This window comes from Hemitrygon akajei, chromosome 30 (genome assembly GCF_048418815.1).
Source record: "Hemitrygon akajei chromosome 30, sHemAka1.3, whole genome shotgun sequence".
Taxonomy (NCBI): Eukaryota; Metazoa; Chordata; class Chondrichthyes; order Myliobatiformes; family Dasyatidae; genus Hemitrygon; species Hemitrygon akajei.
In genome coordinates, this window is record NC_133153.1 from 35635004 (window position 1) to 35662416 (window position 27413).

Genomic DNA, 27413 nt, shown 5'->3' on the forward strand with positions numbered 1-27413 from the left:
ACTAAATTGAGGGTATGGGGCTGAGTACTGAGAATTCTTGGTTGCAGGCCAAGTTCATCCAGACCAACCCTTTTGACCACAAGTCTACCAGGCAGTGGTCAACATGGACTATCTTTCAGATACTGCAGGAGAAGAACTCGATTGTCAGTGGGATGGTTCCTTGAGCAGACTGTCCAGACTATCAGGCAGAATGCCTCAACAACAGGCACTAAGATCTTGCCTGGCTGGCCGAGGGAGGGGTCCTCCCTGTCAGATCCTTCTTGCATGCTCGAACCATCACTCCCATCATGTACTGCTTCTGGGACGACAGTAACGGGGATAAGACAGTTCCTCACCTTTTTTGCAGACCGTGGACGCAAAGAGGGCGTGGAGAAAGATGCAAGGGCCTAAGTCGTGGTTCATCGTGAGCAGATGCGTGACAGAGACACACGTGGAGACAGACATGAGGTGTTGCTGGCAGATCATCACCTCGGAGAAACACGCCCAGTTGTTGGTGTGCCCATACATTGAGATGTCTGTGGAGGAATGCTGTAGCCTGGCACATTCCAGGCTGCAGGAGTACGTGCTGAGGGACACACTAAAGTCCAGTACAGCCACAGCAAGGGTTTGGTAGGGAAGATCCACAAGGTAGGGTTGTTTCGCTACTGGACAGAAAGGGGCCGAGTTGGGTGAGGAAGCCCCTCAATTATTATAGTTGTGGACCATCCTAGGGGGTCACAATAGTCCTGTTGGTTTTAAGAAATGTAACAGAATACTATTTAGCGCACTGTAACAAGGCTTGGGTGGTTTATTCTTGTAATCGTTTTTTTTTCACGAAGACAGTCTGGAAGATTGCTCTGACTTCCCAGCACTTGGTGGCGCTGGTGGCGCCTCTCCGCTCTGCGATGCGCCGAGCCGCGGCTTTGACCTCCGGTCGCTAAGCGGCGCGATGAACCGCCTCCCGGACAGCGGGCAAGTTCCAACACGCCCAAGCTGCGACGGGAGAGAAATTTCTTGTGACATTCAGAGAGCCGAATCAAAAGAGGATATGGGGGCATCTCAACCAATGATATTAAATCGAAGGCGGGACTGCGTGAAGCAATTGACCAATCACCGGCTGAAGGAAGTTGAGATGGTGGCACGTGGCGCCGGCGACAGCTGGAGATCACGCCTGGTGAGGAGCTGGGTACGGTATGGAGGGGTCGAATCGGCTCTGTCACTGGGAAAGGGTGGGTGAGGGGGAGGGAGAGGAAGGTAAAGGGTACGTGGAGGGGGAAGGGAGGTAGGGGTACCTGGAGGGGCAGCGGGAAGTAGAAGGGGGAGGAGGAATAGTGAGAAGGGGTGAAAGTGGGTAGGGGATGGCAGAGGGAGGAGGGTGAGTGGGAAGGGGAGAGAGGAAGAATAGTGGGAAGGGGTGAAAGGGGGTAGGGAATGTCAGAGAGAGGAGGAATAGTGGGAAGGGGATGGCAAAGGGGGGAGTGGGGAGTGAACCAGGACATGGGCGTGGGGGGGGGGGCTGGTGAGTGGGGAGGAAATTGTACACGGATCTTTTGACTTCTTTATCTTTCACAGCTGGATCTCCTTTGGTAAAAGGATATTTGTTCATTCTGTGTTAATTACTTTTGTATTTCCCATTGAATTAAAGGACCTATTTTCTTCTGTCTAGATTCCAAGTAGATACCCTTACGCCATTGATAAATGAGCAAAGGATGCCAGGGGTAGCCGACACCGTTATCCCAGTCCCGGAAGGCTCCGTATCCAGGCTTTTGCTCCATGGGATCTGCAGCCCAGCTCGATCCCTCCGCCAGGGTAGTGAATGTCGGACCATCAGGCGCAAGAAGAAGCTGAGCAGGAAGTATCAGCGTTTCTTGGAAAGGAAAGCGTTCCTGGAGCGAAGGGGGCTTTTGAAGCGGAGACGGGTCAGAGAGAGGGAGGGTCCTGGAGACCATCCACAGTGCCCAGGTGGCTGCATCTTCCAGCAGGGAGACACCAAGCAGCCGAGTGGCTCCTGTATGAATGCTAATTACTCCATCGTAGCCGGTGTCTTGCAGACCCAGCCCACGACGGGAAGTATCACACCCACTCTGTTGGGGGCGTCCAGCCCAGAACACAAGGCAAACCGTCTCACCCCCAAGGGCCTCGACCTGCTGTCACCCGCTGCCACCTCTCGCAGGATGAGGTCGGGGGGCTTCTGCTGCAGTGCCACCAGGTGCGTGGCGATCGACTGCGAGATGGTGGGCACGGGCCCCTGTGGGTGGCTGGGTGAAGTGGCCAGATGCAGCATAGTTAACTATCAGGGTGACGTCATCTACGATAAGTACGTGAGGCCGGAAGGTCCCATCACCGACTACAGGACGCGGTGGAGTGGAATACGCAAGCAGCACATGGCGAGTGCGTTAGAGTTTAATGTTGCGCAGAGAGAGGTGAGAGTACAAAGAAAATCACTTCTGTAATCTACTCCAAGCCCTTTGGAAAGCACCAAGTTCCATCTTGTACTTCTTCCTCCCCTCCATCAACCTTCTTACTCTGACTTCTCTTACTTTCTAGTACTGATGAAGGAACTCAGCTCGAAATGTTGACTTTTTTTTCCCACAGGTACTGCCTGGCCTGCTGAGTTCCTACAACATTTTGTGCATATTGATTTGGATATTCAGCATCTACAGATTTTCTTGTGTTTGTGTTGTCCTTAAAATTAAACCCCGATCATTGGTGCCCCACTGTATATTTTATGGAGATCTGGTGGAGAGCTTGTAGAGATGTGTCCTGTTTGATAGTTGGGCAATGGTGAGGCATGGCACTGTTAGGAAGAGCGGAAAACACAGTGAATATTAATATTGTGAGTGCTAGCAAGCCATTCTGCAGGTTGACACTTGGATGCTGAATTACTGATTTCTTTGATGTTGGGCCAGAGAATGAAATAGACTTTGAGTTTGAACAAACTCTTTCCCTAGTCGGATTGAAGAACGAACTTGTTCAAAATCAAGTTACTTGTCATGTGCTCACAAGTACTTGCATCTGCACCACAGGTACATTGCATTAGGAATTTCACAACGTTCACAAGAAAAATCTAAATGAACAATATTGATTTTATAGTATACATTATATATATAGTATATATATTTGTATATAGTATACAAAAGGACAAGTATAGGAGATGGAGAGGTGATCTTGTACAGGTGTATAATAACATGAGGGTCTCTTATTTTTCCCAGTTCGAAAATAAAAAAATTAGTACGCGTAGGAAAGACTTAATTTTAAGTAATTTAATTTATCAAAGTATGTATATATCTGAGATCAATTTTCTTACAGGCATTGACAGTAGAGCAAAGATATAAAACAGAATCAATGAAAAACTGCAAAGACTGACAAACAACCCATGTGCAAAAGACTATGCAAATACCTATTATATTAGTATTAATACTTAAATAAATACTACTGAGAACAGGAATTGTAGGGTCCTAGAAAGTGAGTTCATAAGTTATGGAAGCAGGTCAGAGTTGAGGTTAGTGAAGTTATTCATGCTGGTTAGGTAGCCTGATGATTGAAGGGAATAGCTGTTCCTGAACCTTGTGTAACTCCTTCCCAATGGCAGCAGTGAGAAGAGGGCATGGCCCAGATGGTTGGAGTCCTTGATGATGGATGCTGCTTTCTTTGGGTAGTGCTCCATGTAATTGTTCTCCGTGGTGGGTATTCCATGATGTAGGAACAGTTCAGTTGTGGAAGTTCGTTCTTCACAAAAAGCTGCTGTTTTGAAAACTGGAACAACTGACTTGGGTGAAGAAATGGCTTTAATTTTCATAGCTTAATGGATTTGCTTTCCGGTTGTTTAGAAGGGCAGTTCCTTCCTACGGTGGGAGGCTGTAGGACCAGAGGGCACAGCCTCAGAATACAAGGACATTCAGAGGAATTTCTTTAGCCAGATGATGGTGAATCTGTGGAATTCATTGCCGCAGATGGCTGTGGAGGCCAAGTCATTGGGTATATTTAAAACGGAGGTTGATGGGTTCTTGATTAGTAAGGTGTCAAAGGTTATGGGAAGAAGGCATGAAAATGGGGTTGAGAGCAATAATAAATCAGACTTGATGGAATGGCAGAGCACGTTTGATGGACTGAATGGCCTGGTTCTGCTCCTACGTCTTATGGTCTTTCGGGATTTGGGCCCAGGAACGGCAGAGGTAGAGATGTACAGTGTTGAGTTTTAAAGATTAGAGAGCTTAGCTGTATTTGCCACATGGACATTGAAACATACAGTGAAATATGACACAATCTAAGTAGGTGCTGGGGACAGTCTGCAAGGGTCACTATGCTTCTGGCGCCAACATAGCATGCCCACAGCTCACTAACCCTAACTCTTTTGTGTGGGAGGAAACGGGAGCGTCTGGAGGAAGCCCACACAGTCACAGGGAGAATGTACAAGCTCCTTGCAGTGGTGGAATTGAAACTCGAGAAAATCTGCAGATGCTGGAAATCAAAGGCAACACGCACAAAATGCTGGAGGGATTCCGCAGGTCAGGCAGCATCCATGGAAAAGAGTAAACAGTCGATGTTTCGGGCTGAGGACCTTCTTTAGGACAGAACCCTGCGAATTGAACCTTGACCACCTGATCGCTGGCATTGTGAAGTGTTATGCTAACCGCTACAGTACCATGGCAGCCCTATTGGTTTACTGTGTTGGTGGGAATGCAAGTTTGAGAGTGAAAATTGACTACAGTGGTTACAGTATTAAGTTCTGCTTTTTCTTCCCCCAGATCATGAAGATCCTAAAAGGTAAAATTGTGATAGGCCATGCATTGCACAATGATTTTAAAGCCCTGAAGTATTTTCATCCAAGATCTCTAACGAGAGATACAGGCAAGATGCCTCTTTTGAAGAAGGTGGCTGGGTTTGCCGAAAAAGACTCTGTGTCCCTGAAGAATCTTGCAAAGCAGCTTCTGCGCAAATCCATACAGGTGGGTTTGGAGTTGCAGGTCTTATTGCAGTAAGGCGATTCTGTTAATGCTGCTGTTATTGCAGTTGGTCTAGAAGACCCAAGCCCATCCATGTTGATGATTGGTTACTATTTGGCTGCCTTTACCGTCCGAATGAGAGCATGGCAGTCAATTACAAAAACCCTTCAGTGTTTGTCCCTGTTTACACTGTAAAGTCGCCTGTGATTTATAAAGAAAAAGATTAGCTTGATTTGTGATATGAACAGTTGCAAGAAAAAGTTTTGCAATTACCTGGTTTTCTGCATTAATTACTCATAAAATGTGGTCTAATCTTCATTTAAGTCACAATGTGCCTAAACTTAATAACACTAAACAATTGTACTTCTTGTCAGTTCTGAGTACACCATTTAACCAATCACATTCTAGGTTCTAAAAAGTATATGACCTTCTGGGGCAGTGTTTTCGACAAAAGCTATTTGGAGTCAGGTGTTCCAATCAATGTGATGAAATTGGAAGCGTGGGTTGTAGGGGTGCCCTGCCCTATATATATAAAAAAAGACACACATGGTCAGGTTACTGACAGAGCCTGCTCTTCTCCAGAAAGATCTGTTTATGTGCACCATGCTTGATCAAAACAAATTTCAGAGGACCTTAGAAGAGGAATTGTAGAGATTTGTGAAGCTGGAAAAAGCTGTAAGAATATTTCTAAAGACCTGAGTGTTCATCAGTCCACAGTAAGAGAAATTGTTCACAAGTGGAGGAAATCCAGTACTGTTGCTACTTTCCTAGAAGTGGATGTCTTTCAGAGACGACACCAAGAGCACAATGTGCAATGCTGAAGGAAGTGAAAAAGAACCCAAAGGTGACAGAAAAGACCTGCAGAAATCTAGAATTCACTAAAGTATGTTCATATATCCACTATAAGAAAAACACTGGACAAGAATGGTATTCATGAAAGGACACAACAGAGGACAACACTGCTCTCCAAAAAAAACCATTACTGGGCATCTCAAGTTTGCAAACAAACACCTGGGTGTTCCACAATGCTCCTGGGACAATGTTCTGTGGATAGTTGAGACAGAAGTTGAACTTTTTGGCAGAAATGCACATCGCTATGTTTGGAGAAAAAAGAGCTCTGTACAGCCCAAAACCAAAAGCTCATGGAATCATGGTAGAAGAAGCATCATGGTTTGGGGCAACTTTTCTCCCTCGGGGCCTGTACAGTTTGTAATCATTGAGGGAACAATGAATTCAAAATTGTATCAAGATGTTTTACAGGAGAATGTTAGGGTAGCAGTCTGTCACCTGAAGCTTAATAGAAGTTGGATGATACATAAGGCAGGAATCCAAAACACAAGTGTAGATCAACAGAATGGTTTAAAAAGAGTTAAATTTGTGTTTTGCAATTGCCAGGTCAGAGTCCAGACCTTAATTGAGATGCTGTGGCATGACCTGAAGAGGGCTGTTCATACAAGGTATCCCAGAAATATTGATGAACTGGAAGTTTTGTATGGAGGAATGGTCTATAATTCCTCCTCATAATTGTGCAAGTCTAATTAGCAGCTACAGGGAATGTTTGGTTCATGTACTTTTTCCAGCCTGGACTCTGAATGATTAAACAACGTGTGCAATGAAGACATGAAAAGTACAATTGTTTGTATGCTTTTAGTTTAAGTAGATTGTATTTGTTTATTATTGTAACTTAGATGACGATCAGACCACATTTTATGATTAATTAATGCAGAAAACCAGGTAATTGCAAAAGTTCAAATAACTTTTTCTTGTAAAGGTACATTGAAACATACGGTGAAATGGTCATTTGTATCAAATAAAATCAATGAGAATTTTATAACAGCATAGAATTACACTCAACTAAATGGCTGCACCCTGTCAGTTAAAGTTATGGGGGAACAAATTGGCCACTTATTCTACAGCCATAGAATCATACAACTGGGAAACAGACTTTCCAGTCCATGCTGTCCATACTGACCATCAGCTACCCATCAACCCATATTTTTGTATGTCCATGGTCTTCCACTGCTGTAGCCCATCCACTTCAAGGTTCAACGTGTTGTGTGTGCAGAGATGGTGTCTGTATACCACTGTTGCAACACGTGGTTATTTGTGTTACTGTTGCCTTCCAATCAGCTCGATCTAATCTGGCTGTTCTCCTCTGACCTCTCTCATTGACAGGGCATTTTCATCCACAGAACTGCCACTCACTGGATGCTTTTTATTTCTCACACTATTTTCTATAAACTCTAGAGACTTGTGTGTGAAAATCCCAGGAGATCAGCACTTTCAGATACTCAACCCACCCTGTTTAGCACCAACAATCATTCCATGGTCAAAGTCACTTAGATCACATTTCTTTCCCATTCTGATGTTTGGTTTGAACAAGAACTGAACCTCTTACGTCTGCATGTTTTTATGCATTGAGTTGCTGCCACATGAATGGCTGATAAGATATTTACATTAATGAGCAGCTGTACAGGTGCACCAAATAAATGGCCACTGAGTGTATATTGTGAAATTTCTTTTCGCAACAATATATTAAAAATTGCTCTGTTTCAAGAAGAAATAAAAAATGAATAGGTAGTGCAAAAAGAGAGAAAATACATGGGTACGAACAGTTGGCATGGGTTACATCAACTTTCTGCTCCTGAGTGACTATTACAGGCAGTCCTGTAGATAAGGGCATCTTGTGGGTGCGCAGTAAATCTCACGCAAGAACCAACTCCCTGGCTGAAGTTTCTGCTGCTGTTACCTGCTGGTCAAGATGAGGGAGGGCTGGCAGGTGTGGACCTCTCCAAGGTGAATAACTGGTGGGGGTGGTGCAGTGGTCAGGGAAGTCACTCCATCCAACTGATTTGAACATAGAAGGGCACAACACACTACAGGCCCTTCAGCAAACAATGTTTCTGATAACTGGGGAGTCTAGTACCAGAGGGTACAGCTGCAGATTAGAAGGATGTTAGAACAGAGATGAGAAGGAATTCCTTTAGCCAAAGATCGTAAATCTGTAGAATTAATGGCCACAGATGGCTGTGGAGGCCAAAACATTGGGTATATTTAAAGCAGAGGTTACTAGGTTCTTGATTAGTAAGGATGTCAAAGATTATGGGAAGAAAGCAGGAGAATGGGTTTGAGAGGGATAATAAATTAGTCATGATCAAATGGTGGAGCAGACACGTTGGGCTGTATGACCTAATTCTTATTCTATGAGTTATGGAACTTATGCTGACCTATTAACTTTCCTCTTAAGATCAATCTAAGTGTTCCCTCCTGCTAGGTCCTCCGTTTCTCTTTCATCTATCCACCTTAAGAGTCTCTGAAATGTCCCTAATATATCTGTTTCACCTTTGTGACAGGTCGGCAGAGACGGTCACTGTTCTGTTGAGGATGCCCGCACTGCGATGCAATTGTACAAGCTAGTTGAAGTTCAGTGGGAAGAGAAGCTTCACAGCGAGTTGTGGACAGAACATGATCACACGGTGTCTGACACAAGCTCTGAAATCAGTCACTACATGGACGATCAGTATTGGCCTGCTGGATTACACGACGACTGCAAATGATTGGAGATGGATTTTTTTTTAAAGTACATACCTCCAGTGACGATAAGCATTAATGCTGCCGATGGACTATTGCAATACAAACTCAGGTTGATTTGCCTGTTGGATGAGGACCAGTTTTTCACCTGTTCTCAGGGCTTCACTGTCCTGCCAGCAAATTGGTGCTTGTTCCCTCTCGGTGGTGGGTCAGGATCCATGCAGCCATAGTCCAGGATCAGGGCTAAGGTCTCAAGCCTGCTTCAATACCAAGTTGTTCAGCATGCCAGTGCAGAATCTGGAGCAAGTTAAGATGGGGGGGGGGGGGGGTTATTTGGTGCAATTGGGTCCTTCCTGAGTTCTGACTGAAAATTCAACCCATTGTGATCTTAGTCTTGGAGAGAAAATGAATAGACTAGATTTGGTGTGTTGGATAAAGCTGAGTGGTTTTGTTCTGTCGATGTGGTTGACCACAAAGGAGCAAGAATTGCAACCTGTTAACCATGTTTTCTGTTTTAATACTTAACTTCAACATTTCTACACACAACTCTGGCCTGCAGAAGACAACTGGTACTGTCACTGATGCCGGTTGGTCCCAGTTCCCAAATCCTGAAGCTAATGAGCATCAGGCTCTTTAGTCTAGAGAGCCAAACTTCTTTGTGCCCTCGTTCCAGTTCGCTGTCTAATTCTGAGATACTGAGTTCAATGTCCCAACTGCTGCCCTTTCAGGAAAGGCCTCCAAGATTGCTGTGGGGTTCAGCTCCTGAATAGTTCAGCGTGGTTCATCTTTACTTGGCCTGTATGAAAAGTGGGTGTCAGTGTGAGGCAGGAAGCTATGTTCTCATCCTTCCCCACCCCCATATTCCTGTGATATCTTGTGGATATACAAAAGTGAGGAGGGAAGTGGAATCTGTTACCATGACTGCTTGTTGAAAACAGATCAGTTCTGAAGAGAAATTGTATCAGTAGGCATCTAGAGAGCCCCATTTGGGGGAGTGCTTGGGCTGAGCTACTGTAGGTTTATCACCTGCCACTAGCAGCACAGTGACACTGTAATAGAGCTGCTGTCTCATGTGTCTTGTACCCGCAAGTTCAAAGCTGACCTCTGGTGCTATCTGTGTGGAGTTTGCATGTTGTTCCTGTGACTATATGGATGGTCTTCCACATCTGAGTGACATATAGGATGGTAGATCAATTAGCCATTGTGTAGGCGAGTGGCAGAATCTGGGGAGAGCTGTTGGGAATGACCATAATACGAACAATACTGTGCAGAAGTCCTGGGCGCAACTATAGCTAGGGTGCCTCAGACCTTTGCACACTACTGTATTTGTCAACGTGGAGCAGAGGGAGTGTTTGTAAAACTGATGGGAGCAAGGGATGTTGAAGATAGTGAGGGTGGAGGGGTGTGGGACAGGTGGTAGAGAAGGAATGCCGGGACAGGGAGTGGCATGGGTGCAGTGACGCCTGGCCCTGAGACACCAGACAAGGTCATTTGATTCTAAACAATTGGTTTACTGATCACTACAGAATATTTTTCTGGTTTTTCTTGCTTCCTGTCCGTTTTCCTAACTGTGATTCCCCTCTCTCTTCCCCCATTCCACAATCTTTCAATCCACAATAGAGACCCATAATAGAATCAGATTTATCACCACTCTCATATGTCATTATTTTTTTTTGTGGTAGTACAGTGCTGTGCAAAAGTCTTAGGGTTTCTAGCACAGTATTTTAGGAGCAGAATTGGGCCATTCGGCCCATTGAGTCTGTTCCATCATTCGATCATGGCTGATATATTTTTCTCTCAACCCCATGTGAATGAGAAGAGAATTTAAAAAAAAAACAATTGGGATTAGTAACAGGTTAGTATTAATGTGTGCTTAATAGTTGGATTGGACTCAGTGGATGAAGGAGGCTGTTCCTATGCCTTGTGACCTCTTACCCCTATGACATTGTTAGACATGAATTTGTGATATCATTCCCCTTTGATGTCGTCACATGAGAGGCATGCTTTTCAAAATGTCTGCTTCAAGCTTGACTCCAACCTGCGTGATCACAAGTGACAGCATCATTTGGTGAAAGCTGCAAGTTTACTGGCCTGCTCTGCCTCTGTCAATTTTAATTTTGTTACAGGAATCATTTAGGAACTCCACTCTGTTGCTAATGGTTTGGGGAGGGAGGATAGGACTCTGCCTGCATTCTGTGTTGGACTCTTAAAGCCACCCTCCCATGGACAAAATCTGACTGCAAGGAAAATCGTATTAGTATGTTGGTGCCCACTGCATTTTTCAGGTATCCTTTTTTTAATACAAGTTTTTTGAACCACTCTGTCCCAGGTACACCCCCCTCAGTTCCATACCCTCCTGTCTTCTTGCAGCCCAGTTATTATCTTTCCTTTTAATCCAAATCCAATTACTGCTTTCTTCTGTTGCACTTGACAAGGACGTGATTGCTTGTTGGAGTGAATAACCCCTCACCCTCATCTTCTTCAATAGACTGGTCATAGATGTAGCCATAAATCCCCTGCACCCCACTTCTACAGGGAAAATCTTGGTCTTCCAGTCATTCTGGGCAGCTTCAGTTGCCAGTTCAGAGTACTTGGTCTTTTTCCTCTCAAGCTTCTTCAACACCATCTTCCCATGGTACTGTCATTTCCACAACATTGACAGCTTGGCTGTTGTGGACCACAGGACCATGTCTGGCCAGAGTATGGAACTCCACTGTGCTGCCTGAGACATTCTCCCCAGTATCCTGTCAAATTGTCAATCAATGCTTCTGAATTGATGTGGTTGTCCTGGTATTCGCGGGAGCAGCGACAATACTTTCTTAGCTGGAGAATCATTTGGCCTATCATAAAATTTGGAAATCAGCCATCCCAGTCCACTTTTAACTTTGTTTTTGCATTTGTGAGCCAGTGCTCTTTATCTCCTTGTCCCTCAAATGCATTGCAAGTTTACAAAGCCCTGTGGAACTAGTTTAGAAAAAAATGGCTGTAATTATTGATTGCAGGCAACTTTCAGTACATTCATCAGTTCTGTACCCAAACAAGTTTGAGCAACACTGTTGTCAATTTGAGTAAATTTTCAAAATGACTAACAATAAATTATTTTCAAATGATTTATTTTCTTATATCATTTCTTTGTCTGACGTCTTCATTTTACCAGGTTCTCTGTCACATTGCTTATGATTCGGGCTGTTGGCTCTGCAGAGTTTGTGAACCAAGGGTCTTTAGTTGTTCCTGACACCCACATCAGGCCTGATAATATACAGTAGGCAAGATAAATTGAGAGAGAATGGAATTTGTGGATAACTAGTTTGATGCTACAGATTAGCACAAACCACTGACTACTAGGCAAATACAATACAATTCCAATAATTTACCATCCCATTTTTCTGAAATTGATAAACTAGAACCTAGTGCACATCGTTGAGCACATTGTTGAATGAACAGAACTTAGTACAAGTGAAGGCAATGAATGAAATCAAGTTTAAGGAGAATAGCATAAAGAAGGCCAATTTGGAGGAGTCATTTCTGATTAAACCAGAAACACACACAAAATGCAGGAGGAACTCAGCAGGGTAGGCAACATCTGTGGAGAGAAATAAACAGTCAACGTCTTGAATTGAGACCCTTCATCCTTTTTGTAGATACTGCTTGAATTGCCAAATTCTGCCAGCATTTTGTGTGCTGCTCTGGATTTCCAGCATCTGCAGAATCTCATGGATTAAACCACTGGAGCACGTGGGATTAACCTCCATTGCACAATCCATTCAGTCTGAGTGTATTTGGCACATTGTTGAAAATCCATTGGTAGCTGGTGTTAAACTCAGTGAATGTTACTGAGTCATCGGCTATGTCCTTTTAATCTAGTGGGAATATTAGCACATACAGTTAATTACAATACTTTGTATTTGTCCAGAGATGATAAACATCAGCCATGGTAGTGTAGTGGTTAGCACAATGTTGTTAGAGCTCAAAGCAAAGTTCAGAGTCCAATTTAGGTGCCATCTCTAAGGAAGTTGTATGTTCTCTCTGTGACTGCATGGGTTTCCTCCCACATTTCAAAGTCATAGGTTAATTGGTCATTGTACATTGTTCTGTGATTAGGCTGTGTTAAACAGGTGGTTGTTGGGCAGTTAGCTTGTTGGACGGAAGGCCCAGTTAGGTGCTGTATCTCTAAATAATTAAATGACTAACTTAAGTTCAAGCTTTACTGTTGTTATCAGATCCATTAATCTTTAATTACAGTCCTGGGTTACGGAAACTCACCATATTGGGCACTGGAAATCGGAAATGGAAACTGAAAATACTTTTTAAAAACTTTGAAATGAAACTAAAAGTACTCAGTGACCCAAGCACATTTCAGATTAATGGAAGTTGCAAAAACTGAGAAAGCAACTAATTATTTGTAAATGGCAGAGCAAGGAATTGATCATTAGGACAAACATCTTTAATGGATGTTGCTCTCACTGCCAGTGTTCAATATCCATCTAGGGAAGCAGTTAAGAGTTGACCACTGGGGTCTGGAGTGGGAAAGGACAGCAGATTACCTTTCCTGAAGTGGTTTTTGTTTCCAGAAGTTTCTTGGTTACCATTCACTGAGACTTTCCGGTCACTCAATTTTAAATTTCCCAACTTCATTACAGGGGTTTGGACTTGTTTCCTAATCAATGGCCAAGAACTTTACCACCTAGGAGACCATGAATGCAAACAGGAAACTCAGTATCTGAAATTGTTGTAATACTACCAATTAATGAGATGCTATTTTGCAAGTTTATGATACATCCCATTGCCTCAGAGCAGAAAGCTGGAGCACAGCAGTTAGCATGATACTATAAACACAAAATACACTGCAGATGCTGGGGTCAAAGCAACACGTACAACACGCTGGAGGACCTCAGCAGGTTGACTTCGTTTCCACGGATGCTGTCTGACCTGCTGAGTTCCTCCAGCATGTTGAGCATGATACTATTTCAGCTTGGGGCATTCCCGAGTTTGGCATTCACTTCCAGCGCCAGCTATAAAGAGTTTGTATGTTCTCCCTGTGATCAAGTGGGTTTCCTCTGGGTGCTCCAGTTTCCTCCCACAGTCCAAAGACGCACCAGTTAGTCATTATAAATTGTCCAGATTTAATAGATAGGTTGCTGGGTGGTTCAGCTTGTTGGGCTGGAGGGATCTGTTCTTCACTATCTCAAATAAAATAAACGATTGTGGGAGTAGAGTGAAGAGTTTTAGGTTTTTTGTATGCTATTACTGTTACGTTGGCGCCGATAGAGTGTGCATAGTATAAAAAACGTGTTGTTTGTGTTAACATCCCCGTGTGTTGGTTGTTAATGCAAACAACACATTTCACTGTATGTTTCAATGTTAACATGATAAATAAATTTGAACCTTGAATCTTATTTGTTTTACTTAGAGATGCAGCACAGTAACAGGCCCTTAATGCCCAATTTCACCTATGTGACCAATTAACCCGCTAACCCACACGCTTTAGGAATGTGGGAGGAAACTGGAGCACCCGGAGGAAACACATGCGATCACAGGGAGAATGTACAAACTTCTTACAGACGGGTGGGAATTGAACCTGGGTGGCTGGGTGCTGTCATCAAAGTTCAAAGTAAATTTATTACTAAAGTACATATATGACTCCATGTACAATCTTGAGATTCATTTTCTTGTGGGTATACTCAATAAATCTATAGAATACTAACTAAAACAGAGTAAATGAAAGACTGCCCAACTGCAGAAGACAACTTACTACAAATAGAAATAGATGAAGAAAAATAATAAATAAATAAGCAATAAATGAAAAGTACAGATGAAAAGTCATTGGAAAGTGAGTCCATAGGTTGTGGGAACATTTCAGTAATGGTGCAAGTGGAAGTTGAGAGAACCTATCCGCTTTGGTTCAAGAGGCTGATGGTTGAGGGGTAATAACTGTTCCTGAACCTGGTGGTGTGGGTCCTGATGGTTGAGGGGTAATAACTGTTCCTGAACCTGGTGGTGTGAGTCCTGAGACTCCTGTACTTGCTTTCTGATGGCAACAGTGAGAAGAGAGCATGGTCTGGGTGTTGAGGGTCCCTGATGATGATGAGTGCTGCTTTCCTGCAACAGCATTTCATGTAGATGAGCTCATTGGTTGGGAGGGCTTTACCTGCGATGGAATACTATTGTGCCAACCACCAAGCTACCGTGCCACCCCAAATCCTGGACATATCTAGGGAAACAGGCCATAGGATGTAATGTTAATAACCAATTGCTCATACTAAATCGGAGCAGTCAATACAGTATGCAGGTGATCCTGCAGTACAGAAGTTCGGATAACGAGTTTTCTCTTAGAGTTCACAAATTACAACCAAACCAAACTGGAATATGGAATAAAATTCACTCATAAAATTTTAGTGAAAACAGAAGTAAATTTAAATGTAGATGGTTTTGCCTCTGCATCCACATCCACCACCTTCTGCAGTTTTTTCCATTCCTCTCCCCACTGTGCATCTTTAGAAGTTTGTCAAAGTTTTTGGTGACATGACAAATCTACGCAAACTTCTAAGAAAGCAGAGGCACTGTCATGCTTTCTTTGTGATGATACTTATGTACTGGTCTCAGGACAGATCCTCTGATGATGTTAATGCTGAGGAATTTAAATCTACAGACCCCCCCCCCCCCCCTTCCCCGTAATGAAGACTAGCTCATAGATCTATGGAATTGAATCCCCGTCCCTAGCATTGGAAAGCGTTACACTAACCGCTACGTTACTGTGCCACATGGAGCTATATTCACCTGATCAATGAGCCTCCTGATCTATTTTTTACTTCACATTTATCATATTGTGCTAAATTCCTGTGTGTGAATCAGCAGACAGAAATTTGTCCAGAGGGAGTTTTAGCAAGACACTAATAAAGTACAAAGTGACTAATGGCCCTCCTCCCCTTCTTACCCCATCCCTTTATTTATTATTCCCCTTTTTTTTCCTCTCTCTGCCCCTCTCACAATCACTCTTTGCCTGTTCTCTATCTCCCTCTGGTGCTCCCCTCCCCCTTTCTTTCTCTCTAGGCCTCCCGTCCCATGATCCTTTCCCTTCTCCAGCTGTGTATCCGTTTTGCCAATCAACTTTCCAGCTCTTAGCTTCATCCCTCCCCCTCCTGCCTTCTCCTATTATTTCAGATTTCTCCCTCCCCCTCCTACTTCCATATCTCTTACTATCTTTCCTTTCAGTTAGTCCTGACGAAGGGCCCCGACCCGAAACATCAACTGTACTTTTTCCTATAGATCCTGCCTGGCCTGCTGCATTCCACCAGCATTTTGTGTTTGTGTTGCTTGATTTCCTCATGATTGCATTTTTAAAGTGACTAATTCTCTGGATCAGTTCGTGTAAAGTGGATATGCAGGCGAACGGGCAGGGAATGGAGACTGCATGCAGGCGGATGTGGAATTTAAATTGGCATCTAATTTGAAAGGTTAACTTATTTGCTGATCAAAAGTTGTTCCAAAGTCTGCGACTGCCATGCTGGTTAATGCCCGAGGTATGTAGCTGAGTTCCCTTTGGTTAGTATCCATGCCCTGCAGCACCAGTTTCTCATCCCTGGTCACGTGCTGCTGCATCTCTGACTGGCTTCCTTACAGTCCTCAGGTGTGTATGGGTAAATGTGTGTGTATGAGTCTCTTTATTAAACCCTGAGTTCACTCCAGGCTGTGAGCCGCGGACAACCCTGTAGAAACCATTTGAGAAGTGGGTACTGGAGAGTTTAACATCGGTAGCTGAGCGAAGGGCGCTGAGTAGGCTACGGTTAATTATGGATAACTCTGAACATCCTCTACATAGCACCATCCAGAGACAGAGAAGCAGTTTCAGCGACAGGTTACTGTCGATGCAATGCTCCTCAGACAGGATGAAGAGGTCAATACTCCCCAATGCCATTAGGCTTTACAATTCTACCGCCAGGACTTAAGAACTTTTTAAAAGCTATTATTAATGCTTTTTGAGATAGTGATTTAGATGCATATCATATTTTTTACTGAGTTAAGTATTGTATGTAATTAGTTTTGCTACAACAAGTGTATGGGACATTGGAAAAAAGTTGAATTTCCCCATGGGGATGAATAAAGTATCTATCTATCTATCTATCTAATAAGGGGAAGGGCTCATATTTTGGATGCACACTTAGTTAAGTAGTTGCTTATTGCTTGTTCAATCTCCTGTAACTTGGACAGATTTAACAACTTGTATTGAATGCTGGGTGTTGTAGTTTCTATAGTTTGGGTGACTTGGATGAGAGCTTGTTCGATTTACATGCGAGTGAAGTATTTCACTGCTTGCTTGTGAATAAACAGTTGCTGTAATTATCCGCAATCAGTATCTGTTGTTTCACTTACCGAACCAGCGAAACTACTTGCATATAACAACATCGTAGCTGCCACAGGCATGATGGGCCAAAGGGCCTGTTTCTGAACTGTACTGTTCTACACTCAGTGGCCACTTTACTCGGTACACCTGTATACGTTACTAATGCAAATATCTAATCAGCCTATCATGTGACAGAAACTCAATGCATAAAAGCATGCAGACGTGGTCAAGAGGTTCAGTTGTTGTTCAGACCAAACATCAGAATGGGGGAAAATTGTAATCTAAATGACTTTGAGCATGGAACGATTATTGATGCCAGACTGGTTAGTTTGAGTATCTCGGAAACTGTTGACCTCTTGGGATTTTCACACATAGCGATCTTATAGCGAGTTTACAGAGAATGGTGGGGAAAACAAGAAAACAGAGAGTGAGTGGCAGTTCTGTGCGTGAAAACATCTTGTTAATGAGAGAGGTCAGACGAGAATGGCCAGACTGGTTCAAGCTGACAGGAAGGTGACAAGAACTCAAATAAATACGTATCATAACCATGGCATGCAGAAGGGCGTCTCTGACTGCACACTGAACCTTGTTTGGCTGCAACAGCAGAAGACCACAATGGGTCCCACTCCTGTACCTAATAAAACAGACACTGATTGTGCATCGTAAAATTTGATTTTTTCATCAGCAGTAGAGTGAAGCGCATTAAAAATTCTAAGTTACAATAGGAAATATATGAAATAAACAAGTACAGTAGCGCAAACTGTGAGCAAGATAGTGAGGTTATGACTGGGGATTATAGCCTTTGTTATAAATCCTGTAATTTGGAAGCTGATTTAAAATTTCAGGATGTTAACAGAAACTGATAAGGCAGACGGTGAGAAACTATATGCACTGGTCTGAGATCCAAGGATTAAAGGCTAAGTCTAACAGACATAAGGACATTTTTGATTTTCCAAAGAGTGAGGTTAGGTAGCACTTTTACACATGGGTAGTGGTAGAAATATGGAAATCTCTTCTACAAAATTCAGATGCAACCATTAAATTTAAATCTGAGTTTGATAAATGTTTGTTTGATTAGTGAATTATTTAAGGACACGGTGGGAGGGGGAGTGAGCATGTCGGGATTAGGTCACCAATCAGTTGTAAGCTCAGTTTGAGGGGTATGGACAGGGTAAATGCAAGCAGCCTTTTTCCATTGAGGTTGGGTGAGACTAGAACTAGCGTTCATGGGTTAAGGACGAAAGGTGAAATTTTTAACGGGAACCTGAGACTGGTGAGACTGTGGAATGATCTGCCAGTGGAAGTGGTGAATGTGGGCTCAATTTCAACATTTAAGAGACATTTGTGTATATGTAGGTGGATGGGAGGGCAATTGTCCAGGTGCAGGTCGATAGGAATAGGCAGAATAGTAGGTTGGCATGGATCAGATGGGCTGAAGGGCCTGTTGTGCTGTAGTGTTCTGTGACTCAATGCATGTGGGAAAGGGTTTATGGGACTGCTCATCTTCATCCTGTTCCTGAGCTAATTAAAAGATTAATTAAAATACCACAACATGCAATAGGCTGGCTGCTATTTGGAAACAGGATAATGGAGCAACAGACATAAAATGCTGGAGGAACTCAGCCGGTCAGGCAGGATCTCTGAAAATGAATAAACATTTGTGGGAATGGGATAATTCCCACAAATGTTTCCTTTGTAAGGTGTGACGTTCTTCAAAAACTCAAATATAATGGAAGTTACATTCAAACTTTTTTTTAAACCATCTCTGGCATTTGCAAGGTAAATTAAAGCATCACAGTGTGTGTACACGTATGGAGTCTGTCACAGGTCTTTTTGTCACAGAGAGAAATTGATGCAGCTATCATTTCCTGTCAGATGACCCAGGTTTGTGTATCAACAACTTCTGGGAAATTGGATAGCAGAATATACACTCGCCCTCTGCCGAAAAGTATTTTTAAGGTGGGGTGTATTCATGTGATTTTGCTGTGGCAAGCCAACACAACAATAAGCAAATAGGACAACATTGTAACCATGGATACTATTAGATGTGGGCGTATATTATCTCTGTTGTTGACTTGATGATACCTTACTGAACAGAAAGTGACGACAAAGCTGTTGAAATTTGGTTATGCTTTGTCGCCAGCAGACGAGGGTTCGGTATAAAGGTGATCGAGCAAATGAGGAAACAGGAGAGTGAAGAGGAAGTTGCTGTTGCTACATTGGACCGGTTGCAGGGACACTGAGTACAAGCTGTACAATGGTAGATCCTTCCAGGTATGTTGCCATGGACTGTGAGATGGTGGGACTTGGCTGCAATGGCCGTGACAGTGGTCTGGCACGCTGTAGCATCGTAGATTATGATGGGAAGGTGATCTATGACAAATTTATCAAACCAGATGGGACAATTACAGATTACAGGACGCCCGTGAGTGGGATTTGCCCATCGGATATGGATACAGCTGTGCCTTATCAGATCGCCAGGGAAGAGGTAAGTTTCCCCTTGTAATAATTCTTGTAGTTCATCAGCACATAACCATTCTTATTAATCCTTCCTTGAATATGTCTAACATCTTATTGAGAGATCTGGTGAAGGACTACTTGTATGGAAGTTTTTATGTAGCACCCATTATGACTTCATAAGATTTAGGCCATTTGGTCACTTTATGGACATACAGTCTCTCTAAGTATATAAGCTATCTTGTGTATTTATATTTATTGTGTGTTGTTTTATTATCATTATTTGTTCTTTATCTTTTGTGGTTTTGTTTAAGCTGCATCTGATCCAGCGTAATAATAATTTTGTTCTCCTTACACTTGTGTTCATTGATCTAGTCTAAGGCTCAACCCTTTGAATACAGGATTCTCTTGGCAATGCTATAGAATGATCAGTGTAGATCTTGTGCTCACGTCTCTTTAGTGGGACTTGAAGCATAGCCATACTGGAAGTTATTGTATCCCAGTCCAAACATAAGCTGTCAAACCAGTTGTGTTCAGCAGTTGTCAACCAATCAACTTCATGAATGCTTTGACGGAACTGAAACGAGAGGCTGTCTATTCTTCTCACATCCCTTCCTCCCCACCCCAACTAATAACTCACCAAGAAACTTAACTGAATTAATTAGTTGCCCAAGAATCTTAGTGATAAGGCTAGGTTTTGAGGGGTGAAACCAAGAGGATATTATCAATAGGAGAGATTCTGCAGATGCTGGAAATCCAGAGTAAGACACACAAAGTGCTGGAGGAACTCAGCAGGTCAGGCAACGTCTATGGAAAGGAGTAAAGAGTTGATGCTTTGTGCTGAGATCCTATATCAGATCAGGAAAGGAAGATTGAAAGAGACAGAATAGGAAGGTGGGAGTGAGCGAGGGGAAGGGGTGCCAGCTGGCAGGTGATAGGTGAAGCCAGATAAGGGGGAAAATAAAAAAAAACCTTTTGTAACGTACAAAATGCTGGAGGATCTCCGCGGGTTAGGCAGCATCTATGGAGAGGAATAAAGAGTAAACGTTTCAGGCTGCGACCCATCATCAAGACTGGAAAAGTATTTGTCAGACAAATTATTAGTTTCCAGTGCATCAAAGCTTTCTAAAACATCAGTAAAAGTTCCCCTGTAAAATATGAACAGATTTCTGAAATTTCAGTGATATTAGTAATGATTTTGGATAAAGTGGATTCCTTTTTCCATGGGATGTCATTGGTTCTGGGCAGATTGGGCTCATCTCTGCTGTATCTTGTTTCAGTCCAGAGTGAAGGGTGTCGATCCAAAATGCCGACTGTATACTTCCCATCATAGATACTGCCTGACGTGATGATTTTCCCCCGACAGTGTGTGTGTTGCTCCAGATTCCAAAATCTGCAGTGACGTGTGTCTCTGTAATCTGATTCCGTCCGATGTTTGTTTTGATGAAACAGATCTTTATTTGGTAATGTTATCAAAAGAAATGGATCCAAACCAAATAAATGGAGTCTGAAATACACATCAGCCTTGTTGTAATTAAATGTAAATACTCAGTGATAGGTGTCGGAATGCACTGCCTGGTACGGCAGATACATCAGAGACTTTCAATAGACATTTACATGAATGTGTGAGAAATGGAAGGGTATGGACATTGTGTACACAGAGGGGATTATTTAGGATGGCCATTTGATTACTAATTTAATTGGATCAGCACAACACTGTGGGCCGAAAGGCCTGTTCCTGCGCCATGATGTTTCTATGTTCTTAAATGCTGGGCTGACAATCCTTTTCCTGTTATTCGTACTTAACATAATTCAGAGTAATTAGCCGGCATCTGTGGCTGAACAGTTAATATCTGTGTTTGCTAACGTTTTACTGGGGGCTTCCAGATAGCTTGACTGACACCCATCCTTCAACACCAACAATCGATTGTTTTCTCTCTGTGGGACCTTGCTGTGTGCAAAAAATCAATGGCAGCTCTGACACTTTGAAAGCAGCTTGAGATATCCTGAGGAAAAGTCAGGCAAAGTCAGAGTGCAAGCTTGTTGCACTAACATTCTGCTGCTTCCATTCAGATTCTGGAGATCTTGAAAGGAAAGATTATCGTGGGCCACGATCCCAGGTCTGACTTCCGTGTGCTGAAAACGGACGTTTCAAGCTACGCCATACGGGACACCTCATCGTGCAAGTTACTGATCACAAAAGCAAAACTGAAAACCGACAGACGTGCCTCATTAAAAGTTCTCTGCCAGAAACTGCTGGGGAAAAGAATACAGGTACAGAGTTGGATTGCAAAGTCACATGAAACTTCTCTTCCTCTGTAATGCTTCTAATTCTATCCCATCCATTCTTCAAAGTTTAAAGTTCAAGAAAATGTTTTATCAAAGTGCATATATGTCACCGTAGGCTGCCATGAGATACATTTCCTTGTGGGCATTCACAATAAATACAAATAAACACAACAGAATTAATGAAAAACTGCACACAACAAAGACGGCAAACAACCAATGTGCAGAAGACACCAAACTGCAAATACAAAATAATATTAATAATAATACATAAGTAACAAATAAGGAGAACATGAGTTGTAGGCTTCTCATATGATAAGCCATTCAATCCCCGAATCATTTTTGTGAACCTCCTTTGAACCCTCTCCAATGTCAACATGCCCTCTCTTAGATAAGGGGCATTAATGATGATGAGTAGGTACATGAGTAGGAAAGATTTAGAGGAATACAAATTGAACATGAGGGAATGGGATTACCTCAAAGAGATGACTTTGTGGGCCTGGGCGAGTTGGGCCAAGGGGCTGGTTTCCATGTTGTGTCACTCTGGCTCTACAACAGCGCCGATGTATGATGGAATCCTGGCCTTTACACAGGATCTCTCAATGGCCGCACACCTGGCACAAACGGAAGAGCTACTTCCTCACAGTTCTGATGACCTACTGTAATTAATCATGACCTCGGCTACTGTCAATCTGGGGTTTGCCTGTTCTTCCTTTAACCAGCTGGGTTCCTCTAAATACTTCCTCCCCACAATCCTAAGACATGAAGGTTAGACGGCCACTGTAACTTCCACCTAGTTGCTTGCAAATTCATAACACCACAAGGTAGATGCAGATTAGGCCATTCGGCCCAATAGGTCTGATCTGCCTTTTTGATCATGGCTGATTTATTTTCCCTCTCCATCTCATTCTCCTATCTTCACCCTGTAACCTTTGATACCCTTACCAATCAAGAATGTATCAACTTCTGCTTTAAATCTACCCAATGACTTGATGTCCACAACTGCCTGTGGCAATGAATTCCACTGATTTATTATCCTCCAGCTAAGGAAATTCCTCATCATCTCTGTTCTAAAGGGATGTCCTCGTATTCTGAGGCACTTCAATCTTTGTTAGGTTTTGATGAGATCTCCCCTCATCCTTCTGCATACCAGTGAGTACAGGCCCAGAGCCATCAGTCGGTCCTCATATGGTAACCTTTCATTCCTGAAATCATTCTTGTGAATCTCTTCTGAACCAATGGCAGCACATCCTTTCTTAGATAAGGGGCCCAGAACTGCTCACAATACTCCAAGTGACACCTTATAAAGCATCAACTTTACATCCTCCCTTTTATATTCTAGTCCTCTGCAAATGCATACTCACATTGCATTTGCCTTCTCACTACCAACACAACCTCCAAATTAACCTTTAGGGAACCCTTTGCAACTCGGATTTTTGAATTAAAACAGCCTATGCTTTTATTTCTTCCTCCAAAATACATGACCATGCAATTCCTGGCACTATATTCCATCTGCCACTTGCTTGCCCATTCTCCTAATCTGTCTATGTTCCTCTGCAGTCTCGCTGCTTCCTCAACACTACCTGCCCCTCCACCTGTCTTCGTATTGCGTAAACAAACTCATAACGTCATGCTGCATGGACGCTGGACCTTAATGTCTGAACCGACCATCAATCTTTTATTCACGGGAGTTTAGAAAAATGAGAGTGGATCTTATAGAAATCTATCCCACAAGGATCTGTTCTGGGACTTCCACTTTTCGTGATTTTTATTAACGACCTGGATGTGGAGGTAGAAGGGTGAGTTGGCAAGTTTGCAGATGACACAAAGGTTGGTGGTGTTGTAGATAGTGTAGAGGATTGTCAAAGATTGCAGAGAGACATTGATAGGATGCAGAAGTGGGGTGAGAAGTGGCAGATGGAGTTCAACCCGGACAAGTGTGAGGTGGTACACTTTGGAAGGACAAATCCCAAGGCAGGGTACAAAGTAAATGGCAGGATACTTGGTAGTGTGGAGGAGCAGAGGGATCTGGGGGTACATGTCCACAGATCCCTGAAAGTTGCTTCACAGGTAGGTAGGGTAGTTAAGAAAGCTTATGAGGTGTTAGCTTTCATAAGTCGAGGGATAGAGTTTAAGAGATGCGATGTAATGATGCAGCTCTATAAAACTCTGGTTAGGCCACACTGTGTCCAGTTCTAGTTGCCTCACTATAGGAAGGATGTGGAAGCATTGGAAAGGGTACAGAGGAGATTTACCAGGATGCTGCCTGGTTTAGAGAGTAAGGATTATGATCAGAGATTAAGGGAGCTAGGGCTTTACTCTTTGGAGAGAAGGAGGATGAGAGGAGACATAATAGAGGTGTACAAGATATTAAGAGGAATAGATAGAGTGGACAGCCAGCACCTCTTCCCCAGGGCACCACTGCTCAGTACAAGAGGACATGGCTTTAAGGTAAGGGGAGGGAAGTTCAAGGGGGATATTAGAGGAAGATTTTTCACTCAGTTGGTGCGTGGAATGCACTGCCTGAGTCAGTGGTGGAGGCAGATACACTAGTGAAGTTTAAGAGACTACTAGACAGGTATATGGAGGAATTTAAGGTGGGGGGTTATATGGGAGGCAGAGTTTGAGGGGCGGCACAACATTATGGTCCGAAGGGCCTGTAACGTGCTGTACTATTCTATGTTCTATGTTCTATATACTATGGCCAGGACTGGGTAAATTAGATGCAGGAAGGAGTTCCTAATGATGAAGTCTGGATTAGATTGTTTTTTATCATCGCATGTTCCGAGACAGTGAAAAGCTTTTGTTTTGCATACTAGCCAGGCAGATCATACCATATTTCATTACGTCAATGCAGTTATAGAGGAAGTGTGGGGCAGGTAGACAAAGTTAAGGACCAGGGAGTCACAGTGTAAGGATAAAGGAGTAAGTTCAACGTTCAAAGTAAAGTTTATTATCAGAGTACGTACATGTCACCACATACAACCCTGAGATTCTTTTTTCTGCAGGCATACTTGTCAAATTTATAGAACAGTAACTGTAAACAGGATCAATGGACAACAAACTGTGCAAGTGCAGATATTTAAAAAGCAATAAATAATAAGTATGAAATAACAAGATAAAAGAGTCCTTAACTGAGTGTAGGTATTTCCTTTTGTTCAAAGAGCCTGATAGTTGAGGGGTAGTAACCGAACTTGAACCTGCTGGTGTGAGTCCTGAGGCAGTTGTACCTTCTACCTGATGGCCACAGCAAGAAAAGAGCCTGGGCTGGGTAGTGAGGATCTTTGGTGATTGATGTACCATCAATAACTCTCGGAGACGTGAGGCGAGATATAGGCTTTTCTTGGCTGGAAGAAAGAACAAGCAGCAATTGACCACCACACTACATCCTGGAGACTGAGGCCGGGGCTGTGTCTCCAATCGCCTTTATACCGGGGTTCGTGGGAGGAGCCACGGTCAGTGGGAGGAGCCACAGGAGCAGTCAGCAGGGGGGGCGTGTCCAGACAGGTATATGTAGTTCACCACAGTGATGGACGCTGCTTTTCTACGGCAACATTTCATGTCAATGTGCTCAATGGTTTGGAGGGTTTTCCCGTGATGCACTGGGCCGAATCCATAAACTTCTGAAGGATTTTCCGCTCAAAGGCATTAGTGCTCTCAAACCAGGCTGTAATGCAACAAGTCAATACACTTCCAATCACACGTCTGTAGAAGTTTGCTAAGGTTTTTGATGACATGACAAACTCTCACAGACTCCTGTAGAAGTAGAGGTGCTGTTGTGCTTTCTTCGCAATTATAATCATATGATAGGTCCAGGCCAGATCCACTGAGGTAGTGACATTCAGGAATTTAAAGTTACTGGCCCTGTCCACCTCGGATCCTTTGATGATTACTGGCTCTTGGATCGCTGGTTTCCCTCTCCTGAAGTCTACAATCAGTTCCATGGTCTTATTGACATTGAGTGAGAGGTTGTTGTTATTACACCACTCAGCCAAATTTTCAATTTCCCTCCTGTATGCTGATTTATCTGATTCCTCGTCGTCTGAGGTCATCTGCAAACTTGTATACGGTGTTGGAGCTGTACTTAGCCACACAGTCAAAGGTGTGAAGCGAGTAGAGCAGGGGGCAAAGCACATATCCCAGTGGTGCTCCCGTGCTGATGGAGATTGTGGAGGAAATGTTTTTGCCAATCCAAACTGACTGGGCTCTACAAGTGAGAAATCCAAGATCCAATTGCAAAAGAGTGTATTGAGGCTCAGGTCTTGAAGTTTACTGATTGGTTTTGAGGGGATTATGGTGTTAAATGCTGAGCGTATTCGATAAAGAATACCCTGATGAAGGGTCTCGACCTAAAACATCAAGTGTTCACTCTTTTCCATTGATGCTGCCTGTCCTGCTGAGTTCCTCCAGCATTGTGTGTGTTACATAGAACGGAGAAATGTCTTCTCCCAGGGGATAGAGAATTTATGAAATTTTCTATCTGAAAATCAGATATTATTGTAGGGGGCGAGAGAAATCAAAGGATATGGTGAGAAATCAACAAGGTATCAAAGTAACAAAGAATCTGCTGGAGGATCTCAGCTGTCAGCTGGTCAGCTGTGGTTGAGACCGTGCCTCTGGGCTGAGAGTGGAGGGGGGAGATGGGCATTATAAAGTGGAATGGAGGAGGGGTGAGGGAGGGGCAAGTAGGTGATCGGTGGAGCGAGGAGGGGGTGAAGGATGGTGATCCAGGTGGTGGGAGGTGGAAGACTGAGGCAGGTGAGTGATAGGCAAAAGCCAACGGAAAAGATTAAAATGAAAATTGTTGATTTTGGATGATCTGCCGCAATTATATTAAATGGTTCAAAGTTCACAGTAGATAAAAGAAGCACAATGCAATCAATGATAAAATACACACAAAGGCAGACAACCAATGTGCAAAAGATGGCAAATTGCCCAAATACAAAAATAAAAATAATAATAATAATCAATAGATAATAGTGAGAACATAAATTGTAGAGTCTTTGAAAGAGAGTCCATATGTTGTGGAGTCAGTTCAGTGTTGAGGTGAGTGAAGTTATCCACACTGGTTCAGGAGCCTGATGGTTGAGGGGTAAAAGCTTTTCCTGAACCTGGTGGTGTGGGACCTGGGTACCTCCTTCTCGAAGGCTGCAGTGAGAAGAGAGCATAACCTGGACGGTGAAATACGCTCTGGGGCCAAATTGTTTGCTCCTCTCCTAATTTCTATGTTTTTATAACATGTCTCTGACTTTTCCCACACTATGTTCCTGACTGGTTCCTCCTTTCCTTCAACAGGACAGCTGCAGAGGACACTCGTCTGTGGAAGATGCAAGTGCAGCGATGGAGCTCTTCAAACTTGTAGATAACACGTGGGAGCTTCAACTCACCAATGGTCTCAGGGTGGAGATAGTAAATCGATTTGAAGGACGTGACAGATATTAATGAATAAAACAACAACAGATTAAGAATTCTGATTTTCATATGCCAAATAAACAAGTAATTATATCAGCTGTAAGCCAAGTTCACAAAGTTCATTTTTTCTTCTCACTTTCCCAATACTACAAACTATTTGTTCTTTCCTGAAGTTCAGAGCAAGGACTCACCATACCAATGGCCTTTTGACCTGTGTGGCCCCCTAGAGTATTGGGCTGCTGGTAATGCAAGGAGTCACCCATTGCTTCACTTTTTATTGTCATTTCAGCCCATTTTACTGCCTGGTCCAGATCCAACTGCAAGGCTTGATCGCTTTCCTCATTGTCTGGAACTCCGACAATCTTGGTGTCACTGCAAATTTGCTGGCCCAGTTTACCATACCATCATTATCATGGATGACAAACAACAATGGGCTTTTCACTTGGTCTTTTTTCCAAAGG

At 43.2% G+C, this 27413-nt stretch overlaps 2 protein-coding genes across 5 annotated transcripts; both read left to right on the forward strand.

The window, feature by feature from the left end:
- The first annotated feature begins 1098 nt into the window (after positions 1 to 1098).
- LOC140718614 (apoptosis-enhancing nuclease-like) lies at positions 1099 to 9206 on the forward strand. Of its 4 annotated transcripts, none has more exons than XM_073032583.1 (4): positions 1099 to 1165; positions 1646 to 2402; positions 4728 to 4928; positions 8279 to 9206. In XM_073032583.1, exons 2-4 carry the CDS (start codon positions 1689 to 1691, stop codon positions 8480 to 8482), a joined length of 1119 nt encoding a protein of 372 aa, XP_072888684.1. In that variant the 5' UTR covers positions 1099 to 1165; positions 1646 to 1688; the 3' UTR covers positions 8483 to 9206. The 4 variants fall into 4 exon arrangements, with proteins under 4 accessions (XP_072888684.1, XP_072888685.1, XP_072888686.1 ...); XM_073032584.1 differs by having other exon boundaries at positions 1106 to 1153; XM_073032585.1 differs by having other exon boundaries at positions 1140 to 1170.
- A 6356-nt stretch (positions 9207 to 15562) lies between these two features.
- LOC140718615 (interferon-stimulated gene 20 kDa protein-like) lies at positions 15563 to 27055 on the forward strand. The gene is made up of 4 exons (XM_073032588.1): positions 15563 to 16083; positions 18944 to 19285; positions 21328 to 21528; positions 26836 to 27055. The coding sequence occupies exons 2-4, from the start codon at positions 19055 to 19057 to the stop codon at positions 26980 to 26982; spliced, it is 579 nt and encodes a 192-aa protein (XP_072888689.1). The 5' UTR covers positions 15563 to 16083; positions 18944 to 19054; the 3' UTR covers positions 26983 to 27055.
- Positions 27056 to 27413: the final 358 nt, after the last annotated feature.